Genomic DNA, 12379 nt, shown 5'->3' with positions numbered 1-12379 from the left:
AACTGACAAACGCGAAACTCCCGCGGCCTCATTCCTTCCAACCCCCCCCCCCCCCAATCATACAGATCCATATATATATATATATATATATATATATATATAATTACGTCGCTAGTTGAATCTGCTTACGTGCGTGTATGCGGGTGAGTAGGTGTGTATACTAGGCTGTGTCTGTAGTCTGCAGGTGCGAATCCGTGCAGCAGGCCGTTCCCGTTTTCCAGCGAAAGGGGCTGCGCCGCCTAGAATATGCAAGCTTGCATGCGCTCGTGCGTTGCCGTCGAGAGTTTTTTTTTTGAGAGGGATAGGGGGAGGAAAGACGTGCCTGCGGGTCTCCCGGAGAGAGTCTAAGTGTGTCAGAGGATTCCTCATCCCATCGAGCGGCCAGCACTCTGCATCCGCACAGGAGACACAAACGGCCATCTGAGAAGACGCTCCAGTGAAGCAGCCCTGAATGGGATTCGCGCCGTTTTTTGGTTTCACGGGTGTCTTTTTCCGCAAAGCGGGCCCCACGCGCGCTCTCTCTCGAGAAACGGTCGCCTCTTCTCTGATTCACGCGTCAGGATGAGTGCACGTTTGCAGATGCGAGCCTCGAGGTTTGGACTGAATGAGAAATGCATCTCCACTTTGAACAAGGTGCATGCGAGGCTCGCACCTCCGTGTAGGGAGTCGGGGAACCTGCATTTGTGAGGCTGGCTGTGTGAGCTTATGGATTCCCGCAGCAGTGTTTCCAATGTCTTCTCAGGAGGTACGTGCCAGGGTTTTCTCATTGATGCATGCGGTTTGTACTGGTTGAACTCGTGAGTTGAGAATCATGGGTTTCTGGGGGTGCGTAGGAGAGAAGACGGTGTGGCGTCTCCGGTGGAGAACTTTATTCGCTAGGCAGCTGGATCTCAAGTTGCCAGGGGCAAAGTAATGCGAGATATCGACAGGCGGACACACTGGGGCGTTGGTGTCCCTGAGGAGCGAGAAGGCACGTGGCGTGCCAGGGCAAATCTGCACAATTGATTCTTGGGAAAACGACTTCCGAACCCCCAATATACATTGTTGAAGTTACCCTATCCTCCGTACAAAGCCGGCATTATAAACATAAAGTTGTGAAGCATCGTAACAGCCAAAATGCGCGCAGTTTCGAGAACGCAGTTTAACAGCATGCGAAACCCGTGTTGTTGTCCCTTTCTTTTTGACATGTGTCGCGTTCTTCGATAGATCGAGTGCCCGCTCTCTTGCGCACTGTCCCGGGTTTTTTCTGCCGTCCTAAAATGCAACGCGACGAGAACCGAAGCTGGGATGTGAAACCCACGAGAAACTCGTGTTCTCCGACCCTATCGCATTCCTCGGCCACAAGCATTCACGAAGGTGTACGCGGACACATGCATAGATATAAATATACATATATATATGAGAATATGGATATATATATATATATATATCTAGATAGGTTTGTTTGCGCATATGATGTACCTGCGTATTCCCAAAGGACTCCAGCATAGAGTGCAGAAGTCCACGGAAATGCAACTGACACCGTGGGATTTCCGTCGGTGAGGTCAGAGATCTATCCGAAGGTAGGAGCCGGGTAAAAGTGGAACCCCCCCACCAGTCGACAGAGCTATCGAGAAGAAGAAGATCGAGAAAAACGCCAGATACCGCGTTGGCAAGCCGGTAAGTCCACGGAGGACAGATTCGTTTTCACGGCACTTTCGACGTCGCTTACTCTCGGGTGTGTCTTCCTCTTCCTGGTCTTCCTCTTCTGGTCTTCCTCTTCCTGGTCTTCCTCTTCTGGTCTTCCTCTTCCTGGTCTTCCTCTTCTGGTCTTCCTCTTCCTGGTCTTCCTCTTCCTGGTCTTCTCCACCTCAGTCTCGCTCTCCCTCTGTCCCTTTCTCTCGTCCTTGATTGAAGTTCTCGCCACTCCCCGTTCCAGCAGCCCAGAGAGCTCGCGCGGTGTCTGCAACGAAGCTCTTGACTGCAAAGGAGCGAAGTTCTCCGAGTTTTTCCCCCAGACTTGACAAGGTGCCCTCGAAGTCTCTGTCTCGTTCACCGGGTTCTTCGCTTCTTCTCCAGGGAAAGAGCGACCTCGAGTTGAATCTGTCTTCGCGTTCTCGCCGAGTTTCCGACCCCTCCTCGTATCTCTTTCCTTCCTCTTCTCGCTCGAAGCTAGTCGCGGCGACAGACGAGTTCTTTCCTTCCGCTTTTGCTTTTCCTCCGGTCATGAATGTCCCAGGGAGACTGCCAATGACCTGCCTCCTTCTTTCTTCCTCTCTCCGCCGTCGCTCCTGTTCTCTCTCCTTCCTGTCGCGCTCTTCGTTCTCTCTGTCTGCCTCTCCGCGTTCTCTCAAAAGAGACCTTCCGCCTCTCCCGACGCCCTCTCGTCCCCTTTCTGTCTCCTGGTCGCCCCGTTCGAGCCCTCCAGCCCGCAGGGAGGGACTTGACGGCATGGTACGCCCCGCGAGCTGTCTCTCGTGCCTCGCTTCTTCGAAGGCGACGAGCGCGTGGAGGTTTCCAGAGCCCGTACGCGCAGTGCCGGACAGCGGGGTATTCGCTATTGTGCTTGTCGGTTTCTCTTCGGTTTCTGGATTTTTCGGCGGGACACAGGAGCGAGTTGCAACTTCCCTCGAGTCACCTCCAATTTCAGCTGTTTCAGCTTCGCACTCGGGTTCGTCTTCCGGCTTCGCCTGGGAGACACCTCGGCCCCGACCGCGGTCGTTGGGCTCCACGGGCGCCACACTGCCGCCCTCTCGGGTTCCAACCAAGCCGTTAGCAAAGCGACTCAAGAGAGAAGAGGAAGGGGGTCCAGGCAGTGCCGGTGGAGACGCGAACGCGGAAAGCGCGTTTCCGGCGTTCTTGAGGCGACCAAACAAAGGCGACACTTGGAGCCGAGACGATGGAAACGCGTGGAGCTGGGCTCGCGTGCGCAGCGGATCAAGACGCTCGAGGCCGTTGAGCCAAGGCGGACGACCGGCAGACGACGACGGGACGTCGGCGGAGACAGCGCCGTGGCCCGCGGCTATGTCTTCCTCTCTGAGGACCCAGAACAGGGACAAGAGGGAACCAAACGCACCCCGCGTAACGAAACGAGGACAGGCACAGAGCACGCCCCAAAGGGCGCACAGAAGACACAAGAGGCCGACCACGATGCGCCCCAGAGGTAGGGAAGACGAAAAGAGAGGAGCACAAAACGGACGCAAAGAAAGACGCCACAAAGGCGAAAACCTACCGCATGCGGACGGCTGCTCCGAGAAGCACCTGAGGGTCGAAGGCCGGCAAGTGCTGGAGGAGTTTCATGCAAGCGGTGAAGTCGCCAGCTAGAAGGGCCGGTCGCAGCTGCAAGGCAGACAGACAACCGAGGAGAAAAAACGGTCAAGACCAAAGCGACAGGCGAAAAGCGACCCGCGACCGCAAGGCATCGAGCGCATCGACATGCACCGAAAACGCACAGACGAGGAGCCGCGGGCGGTGGTCCTCGTCTGTGTCCCTTTTCGGGCTTTTTGGACGCACCCAGCGAATCATGGCGACGCAGACGTAGTAGAGAAGAGGCAAGGGCCATCCGTCATCGGCAATGAAGGCGTCCCAGAGGACGAGAACGTCAGGAAGCTGGAACTCCTGCAGAGAACGGGAAAGAAGCTCGGGGACAACACAGACACGCCGTGGACGACTCCGTGCTCGTTTTCAAGCTGCTTCTCCCCAGAGATCGCATGACTCGCCACAAAAAACTCGAGTCAAAACCCTCTAGGAAGTCTGTTGAAAGCTTGCCAATAGCCCCACCTTCGCTCTACAGCTGCATGCGCGCAGACGCAGATCTGAATCGGCCACTCGAGACGCGCAGTTGTACCGTGACCCTCGACACATGGCTGTCAACAAAAACCAAGGGATGAAGATGTGTGTAGCTGTCGATTCACGAATCTGGTTTCCAGCTTTGTCTTCCTTGCCTGTGTGAGCATCAAAAGAAGCCAGCGCAGCGCGTAGAATTGCGGATCGACGCCGATCGCCTCCAAATGCGTCCAGACTGCGCTATCCTGAAACAACACAGGAGGGCAGAAGGCGCGCGTTTGAAGGTGAAACGCAGCGCAGCTCTAACTTCCGCTCTGGTGGTTGTCTCTTCCTCGTCCAGGCCTTGGATCTGCGCGTCACCCACGCCCTCCTGTCCCCCTGGCCTCTATCTCTCTTCTGCCCGCCTGCCGCGTTACCGAACCGAGTTTACGTTCCCGCCTTTTCTGCTTCGCGCCTTCACTTTGTGGAGCTGTGGAACACGTGAAGCCTCGGTTCGCCAGGCGACCGACACACTTTTGCCTTTCCTGCCTGGCCACGCTGCGCCTCCTAGCCGCTTCTGACTTTCACATGCACGTTTCGCGTAGGTGTCCCTCCTCTTTGCAGTCGCGGCTTTTTCTCTCGCGTCCCGACCTTGTCGCCTTGGAGAGATTCTGTCGCTCTCTCCCACTCCCCGAGGGGCTGCTTACTTTCTTCTTCAAGAGCGAGCTGAGACGAGAAATCCGCCCGCTGACGCCGTTATCCGTGGGGTCGAGGGCCTTGCAGAATGCGTCTCGCTGCTCCTGCATCAACTCTGTGAAGCAAAAGAAGATCTCGGCCTCTGCCTGCAAACCACACCAACACCCCACACACCTGTACACGCATATATACATGCGCACGTGCTTGTGTATACAGAGATACAAAGATGTGCATGCAAAACAACAATAGGGCGATGGGTGGGGTCCCGAAACGTCGATCTGTCAACAGATGTCGAGCGAAACGTGGAGAGGCTTTGCGGGGCGCATCCCCTTCAAATCCCTCTTGTCCTGACGTGCCTGAAGCGGATCCGTGCAAAGGGGGTCCGACATGATGACGTAGTAGATGGGGGCGAGCAACTCGTTCATTCCCTGCACGTATCGAATCCCTGGATTGACCTTGGCGTAGACAAACAGCACGCGCCCGAGCAAATCGTAGTGTCTCCGCGGCTCCAGCAAATCGCAGGTGTCTTGCATGCCCGCCGGCGCCCGACAGGGCTGAAGGAGCGGGACGATCTCCTCCGGATGCGAGTCTGCGCCGTCGTTCGAGAGCGCATGCGGACCGCTTTCCGAAGAGGAAGACGGCAGGGACGCACCATGGGGAGCGCGCAAACACGCGACATCGGCAGAGGCCCCTGAAGGCCGCTTCTTCCTATCCTCTCTCACTGGGCCTTCTTCCTGGGGAGGGCAGTCCAGAGTTTCTCGTCGCTCGCTGTCGACGGGGCCTTCGCCGCCAAGGCCTGGCGCAGGTGCTGCCGCAGACGCCCGCTCGGATTCACAGATCTCTCCAGAAACAACAAAGGGCATCTTCTGACTGTTCACCCTCCTGCCACCGTCAGACACTATTATTCCATCGCTTGGCTTGTCAAACTCTGGTTGGCTGGCGAGTCCGGGCGCCGCGCTCAACGTCGTTATGGCGGGGAAGAGAGCGTCTCCAGCCCTGACCGTGCTTCCGTCTGTCCCCCACCGGGTGTCTTCGCCTGGCGAGGTCTCCGGTTTCTCTCGAATTCCTTCCGCCAGCGCGCGCGCAGTTTCGGGCGTCTCGCCGCCTCGCTTCGCGCCTTCCTGGGCCTCCACTGGATGGCGAGGAAGGCTCCCGAGCCGCCAGCTTCTGGAGGGAAGGGGCGACGAGGAAGCAACCTGCTGGGCGTCCCGCTCATGCCCTGGCCCCACCTCGAGAGCGTGGCCGTGAACTTCCTGCGACGCGAGAGAAGAAAACGAAGACGGAAAGGATGTTGAGGACGCGCGCGTCCGAGTTGTAGAGACACTGTCAGTGCTAGGCGCGTCCCCTGAGACAGATGCTTCCAGTGGCGGATGAGTGCGGATTCCCGGTCTCTGTCCCTCTTGGCCGCTCAGTTGATCTTGGCGCTTCGGCTGCAAGACCTTCGCTGAAGTTCTGTCGCTCTCTGCAAGATTGAAAGTCGGTAGGTCTCCCGCCCTCGCGGTTTTGCCTGCGCGTCGGTCCGGCGTGAAAGCCGCCCCCACATCTTCCGTTTCTCCCTTCTTCCCCTCCGGGGAATGTGCACCCTTTCCCGCGGTCAGGATGGAGAAGGGATCCTGCTCCGGCGGCCAGTTATCTGATGGCCGAGGCCCCCTGCCTGTCTCATCTCGTTTCGTTTCGCCCTCCTTCGCCTCCGCGTGACGAGCAGGACTTCCCTCGGCTGTCTCGTCTCCGCCTCCTCTTCCGCCCTCCCGATTCTCGACGAGATTGGAGGAGGCCCGACGCTCCTCGGCCTCTGGTGGACTTCGCCAAGCGGACTCCTGAAGGCCTTCGAGAAGAGGAACGTCTTCGTCCGTGGGAGGCCTCTGCCGGCGAGGCGAGCCGCCCGGCCCAGACCGCCGCGACCGCCGAGGAGACACAATGCCCGAGGTGAAGAAGCGAACGAGGGGCGACGAGGGTCTGTGGCCCAGTTTCGAGGAAGATGTCGCTGGGGTGCGCCGAGGCGAGGCGCATCGACCTCTGACGTTGTCCCGAGACAGATAAGTCGTGGCACACTGCAAACTGTGAGACTTGCCACGTGAGGGCGAGAGAGACAGACTTCTTGGAGAAAGAGAAAACGCGTGCTTCGCCGCGCTCCGGGGACTCGCCTCACGGAGCCCAGACGGGAGGGCGCTCGCGCCACAAGGCGAGACGTGCAGACTGTCCACGTCTCCTGCAAGGCCGTCTGCCTGTCCCGGAGACGCAAAGCTCGAGGGAAGGCCGTGAGGAGGCGCGAAACCATACAGAGAAGACGGAGACCGTGGCTGCACAGGGTCGCCAGGAGACGCGTTGTGCTTGCGGGAACGGAAGGCATTTCGCAAACTGAACCCACCAGACTTGGTTGCGTGGCGCGCAGAAGACGCCCCAGAAGACACCGACGACTCGCTGACCGTGCGGACTCTCTGCGATGCGGCCTTCTGGAGCATCAGGGTCTCGTAGTCCACCAGCAACGGGATAGGCTCCTGCAAAGGCCAACAACACAAAAGACGCCCCCGCGCACACCAAGTGGACACAGAATGCAGCGAGCTAGGCGTCTCCTGCGTGTATGTACACAGAAGTATACAGTTCGGAGACAGAAACAGTTGAACCTTATATATATATATATATATATATATACATATGTGCACGTACAGAGTGCGTGCGCCCTATCACATCCGCGACGACAACCCCGGGTTCGGTAAAAGTTCCTCTGCGCGAAGGTCACTGCCTCCAGGGCCCGACGGTTTCCTTCTCAGACGCACGAACGTGGCCCGTGCAGGCGAAGAGGCTCACGACCGCAGCAGAGCGATTTGTGAGCAGCGCATGCTGCACGCCTCTACACACAGTCGAGCACTTTTCTCCTCTGTCGTGACGCGGCATCTCTTTTGTGACGGCCAGAGGAGGCGGTCAGACGGAAGCAGCAGAGAGACTGTCTGAGGGCATCTGTGTACCTCTTCCGTATCTGCTGATTCGCAGGCGAGAGTTGCGGCTGCACGCCTGTGGCCGGAAGGGGTTTGCACGGCGCGCACGAGTCTCTCGTGCTGGTGCTGCAGGCTGAGGGCGGGGTCGTAGTTGAAGAAGGCGAGCTCCGGACGCGTTCGAAAAACGTCTTTGTTGATTTGGTCAAAGATGTCAGCGTCGTCCCAGTAGCTTCTCCACTCGCTGCTGGTCTGCTGACTCAGAGGCTGAAAAGAGCAAACAGAAACAGAGAGGAATCCCGCCCCAGTGCGCTGCACACCAGGGAAAGCGTAGAGACGGGAACACGGGGAACAGTCCCCGCGAGACCTCGCGGCCTCGTTAAAGAACAAACGCGGTTTCGAAGGCCTCATCGTTCACTCTTGTGACTTCGAAAACGAAGCGAGGACACAGCCCCAACCCGCAGGGGCCTGGACGGGCTCCTTGCCGGCTGTTCATCTGGAAATCGAAACACAGCCGTCGAGAGGATGGGGACACCGTTCCTCAGGCGGCAAGAAAACAACTGACCGCGCGACGGAGAAGAGAATATTCCCAGAAAAATTTGCAAGCGAAAAAACACACTCCTCCACACCTCTCCTCCAGGCAGCTGTTTCTCCCGAGTCTGCTGCGGCGCACAAACCTGCGTCGAGGCGGTCAAGCAACAGCCGGCCTAGGGGAAACTCGAGACGCCCGGTTACGGCCCCTCCACCGGAAGCCGCGAGAGCGCTCCTCCCGATGCTTAAAAGTGTCGTCGCCACTGCTCACCGCCGCACGCAATGTTACTACACCGGGGCTGTGTCCAGGAATATCCACAAGAAGCAACAACGAGACGGCTGCGCCTTGCTACGAGCGAGAGAGACAAGCCGCTCCTTCGGTATACAGAGTTGGTTCGCACATTTCGCGATATTTACACTTCACGTCCCTGGGGGGACAGGGATTGACTAAGTGTCTGTTTTCTGTCAGTTTTTCCTGGGGGGAACAGCGCGCCCGGAAACAGATTCAGAGACACGTCTTTAAAACGGCTTACATGGTCCTTGACTACTTCGAGGTTAAGAGGCCGCGTGACGAGCTGTCTCCCCTGGAGGATCGAGACGGCCGGGGGGGAAGGAGACGCCTGACTGTGCGAAGCCTGCATACACCTTTCGGCTCTAGGCACAGCCCGCGAGGACGCGACAGAGGGTCGGCTTGCCTCGTCTTGCTCTGGAAACAGTGGCGGCGAAGACCGCGCGAGACAAGACGGAAGCGAAGCGCAAGACGAAGCGGACGAGGAGTGAACAGCAGGCGGACTCGCAGTGTCGGCAAACAGAGAAGATGACGAATGCTTGGCGGGACACAGTGGGGAAGACGCCGAGGCGGGACGCGTCGGAGGGAGAGAGTCGAGCGCCTCTCCAAAGAGAGGAGTTCTTTCTTGAGCGTCTGAGTCGAGGGACGGATTCGTCTGAAGGCCCTCCTCAGCAGGCGGCGCGGCCACCAAAGCGGCGAGAAGCGACTGGACGTGTTTGGTGGAAGCAGACGAAGAAAGTGAAGGCGCGGAAGAGAGGGAAGAGGGGCGAGAGGAGAGAGACGGAAGAGAAGAGGGCGAGGACGTAGAGGAAACAACAGAGACTTCAGGAGAGGAAGGCGACGAGGCCTCGCCGTCGCCAGCTATCTTCGGGTCTCTCGGAGCCGAAGAAAGAGGGTCAGGAGCGGGAGACGGAGGAGCTTGGGACGCGACAGAGCGCCCCAAAGAGGAAAGAACCGACGCGTTGCGCTCCACTTTCGTCCGCGAAGGACCCGTCTGTCTAAGGCGTCGAACCAACTCCGGCTCCTTTATGAAATCTTCCTTGTAGCTTTGGTAGGCGCTTCTGTGCACGCCAGGATGCCAGGCAAACCATCAAGCACAGGAAAGCAGACGACATTGGCTTCATGAAGTTAAAGAGAGAGTATAGACGAACCTGGGAAGGAAAAGATCGACGCACGCCCTGCTGACAGACACCTCGCCTGCACATGTGCATGTCCCAGAAAGAGCGCACGACTACGTGGTTACGGGAGCGACAGTGTCGCACAGAAGCGTGAGGATCACTTCTTCGATTTCCGCTACCTCCACAAAAAAGCATGCGCGATGGTGGAGATCGAAGCAGCCAGTCCACGGCGAAGTTCAGGACAAGTGGAAGCATGCATATCCATATATATATATATATATATAGAGAGAGAGAGAGAGAAAGAGAGGGCGCCCTTTTAAAACGCCAGCATTACCTTTTTCTGTCAATGTCATCTTGCCAACGAGAGGGGTCCAGGGAGAGGTATCCGAGGAGAATTCGCCAGTACATGGCTCGAATTGCTGGACACAGGTCGGGCATGCCGGCCGCGCATAATCTGCGTAGTTTTCCCAAGTCGAGAGGCGCGTCACGCAGGGCGTCCGCGCAAGATGCGAGCCTGAGGGCGAGCAAAAGAGCGAATAGACACACAAGTGGCCGAAAGCGTATTCAGCGAGAACTTCTGAGCTGCAGGCGAACGAGACGCGGGGGGCTGAAGACGGCGTCCCCAAAATAAATGGACGCCTCCGTTCTTGTTCGCGCTCCTTCTTCGATTGCTCCCGCCCTTACCTTTTGTCGCCCTTTCCTCCGGTTCTCATACCGTCTCCTACCCCGTGTTTCATTTTCTCCTCCTTCCGCCCCGTCCCCCTCCTTTTCCCTTTTGCGGCCGTCTCTTCCCCGTGCCTCGGCCTCCTCTTCGTGTTCTCCCTTCTGTCTGCCTTGCCTTATTCTCTGTGCTGTTGTCGCGCTGTCTTGTGCGCTGAAAGATCGCCCGCCATCTTTCCCTGTCCTTCTGCTTCATTTTATCGCCGAGAGGCAACGCGATATGCTTGAAAGACACACTCGAAAACACTTTGCGAGTCGGAACGTCATTCGCTGAGAGGTGGAACGCATGCGAAACGTTCTGTCACGGGTCCAAAACACGCGGATCCCGGAGGGACGCAGAGAAACCGTTTTTCTGAAAAGGGCCGAAATGGCATCTTTTCGTGGAAACGGTCTATTCATGCTCTCGCGAAAGGAAGTTCTGGAAGGCATCGAACGGGTGCGACTGCGCGACTTACCGAGTTCGAACAGTGGCGCCGGCTTCTCTGGCAAGAAGGTGGTGCACGTGTTTTTGTAAAGCCGCCAACGTCTCTTCGCCTGTGAGGGGCGGGCTGCCTCGCGGTGCTGTTTCACCGAAAGACGCCCCTTCCTTGTTCTCCTCTGCTCCCTTCCCCGCGTCAGGTTCCACGTCTGCGGCTGCTCGTGGATTTCTCTCCTTCGCGGAAAGTTCCTCGTCCTCTCTCCTCGTCTGGGCGTCGGAGAAGTCACAGTAGTGCTGCTCCTCCGTCCATCTCTTCTCCAGTTCCGGAAATGAAGGGCACTCCCCCCTCTCGTCTCGGCAATGGAAACCCTTAGCTTTCTGTGTTTCGTCTCGCGAGCTCGCTCCCACCTTCTCTACAAAGTCGATCAGCGATTCATCGCTCTTTCTCTCCGCTTCGCTTCTCTCAGTCTGCCTCTCCTGGCCGTTTCCACCTCTCTCCCGGTCTTTCGCTTCTTGGTGTCTTTCTTCGCAGGCCTGCCTCCGCATTTCTTCTCTGGCCTTCGATTCCTCCGCATGTCCCGCAGGGTCACCTACGACCAGAGAGTGCGTGACCGCCTCGCGTTTTTCCTGCGTTTTCTCCAGAGCCGGAATTTCGGCTTCGCGCCTCACAGACGGCATTCCCGGTGCCTCGGTGGTCTCAGGAGCGGGGATATGGAACGAAGCGACGCAACTTCGATGTGCACCTTGAGGGTTTCCGTCGTCTGCTTCGCGTCCCCGCCGCCGCGAGCTTGCGTCTCCAGGAACACCGGAACCCGGGAACGCAGAGGAAGACTGCTGACTTGAGATTTTCGCGTGGCACGATGGCGAGGGCGCATGCAGTGGACTCGGATGGGCAGCCAAGTGGGAACTGGCTGAAACGGGACTCTCCGAGTTCAGCAGAGATGCAGAACAGGCCGCAGCGTCGCCGACGAGCAGCGAAGACGGGAAAGACGACTCTGGAAAAGTGGAGTGCAAGGCACGGCCCGCGGCTGCGTCCAGAGGAACAGCGAACCTTTGTGAGGCACGGGGCACCTGGGAGACAGACGACCGAGCTGTTGGGAAAGAAGAGAAAGACGCCGAGGAAGACGTGACCGCCGAAGAGGCAGATGAAAAGGCAGGACTTGGAGAGGAGGGCGAGAGAGTCGCCGACGTACTCGGGGGTGCTTCAATCACTTCCGACCACGGGCATGCAGCCACCGAAGAGACAGAGAACCCAGGAGCGTCGTGAGAGTTTAGGGACCTAAGACACGCGGGAGGTCTTCCAGGGACGTTTGGGTTCTCAAAAAGCTGAGAGGAGGGCCCAGCGCCGCCCTCCCCTCTTCTGTTTTCTTCGCCTTCATGCTGGTTCTCAACTAACCAGACTCTTCCTTCTTCGCTGAGGTTCTGCGAACTGTTGCTGCGTGATTCCGGCTGGCCACCGCCTCCTCGCCACGCCTGTTCCATATTCATGGATGCAAAATTTCCATCCGCTCTCCTCGCGGCTTCGAAGAAAAGCAAATTCCGGAACACGAAGGCCCTGGCAGTGGCCAAATCTCCCACCTGTCTCGACTGCCCCGCGAGACGAGTCTTGACTGGGCAAAAGCGAGGCGAAAGCGCTGGAAGCAACGATGCCCAGCAACGCGCAAACACATGAACGTGCAAAGTCCTGATCTGGTCTGTCACTGGGGGAGCAAGCTCTGAAGGCGTACTCCCACTGTATAAATACTAGACGTGAGATGTACATACAGCAGCATTCGAGGGCTTCTCCGGAAATAGGAGCAAGCAGACGCCTAGAGGTCCGAATTTACGTCTCGAGTAAAGATGCTCAGAGAGCCTGTCGTAAAAGAAAAGGGGAAGACGTGAGAGGCTAGCCGAGTGTGGGCCGGGGGGGGGGCCGGGGGGGGGGGGGGGG

At 57.9% G+C, this 12379-nt stretch overlaps 1 protein-coding gene across 1 annotated transcript; it reads right to left on the bottom strand.

The window, feature by feature from the left end:
• Positions 1–1850: 1850 nt before the first annotated feature.
• NCLIV_033610 (hypothetical protein) lies at positions 1851–11937 on the bottom strand (the record flags this gene model as incomplete). The annotated part of the gene is made up of 9 exons (XM_003883557.1): positions 1851–3015; positions 3212–3318; positions 3493–3597; positions 4452–4586; positions 4743–6938; positions 7407–7640; positions 8438–9254; positions 9646–9825; positions 10487–11937. 9 exons carry the CDS (start codon positions 11935–11937, stop codon positions 1851–1853), a joined length of 6390 nt encoding a protein of 2129 aa, XP_003883606.1.
• Between the last annotated feature and the right edge of the window lie 442 nt (positions 11938–12379).

The sequence above is a fragment of the Neospora caninum genome, chromosome VIII (assembly GCF_000208865.1).
Source record: "Neospora caninum Liverpool complete genome, chromosome VIII".
In the NCBI taxonomy this organism is placed as follows: domain Eukaryota; phylum Apicomplexa; class Conoidasida; order Eucoccidiorida; family Sarcocystidae; genus Neospora; species Neospora caninum.
This window is presented reverse-complemented; position numbering and strand designations above follow the sequence as displayed.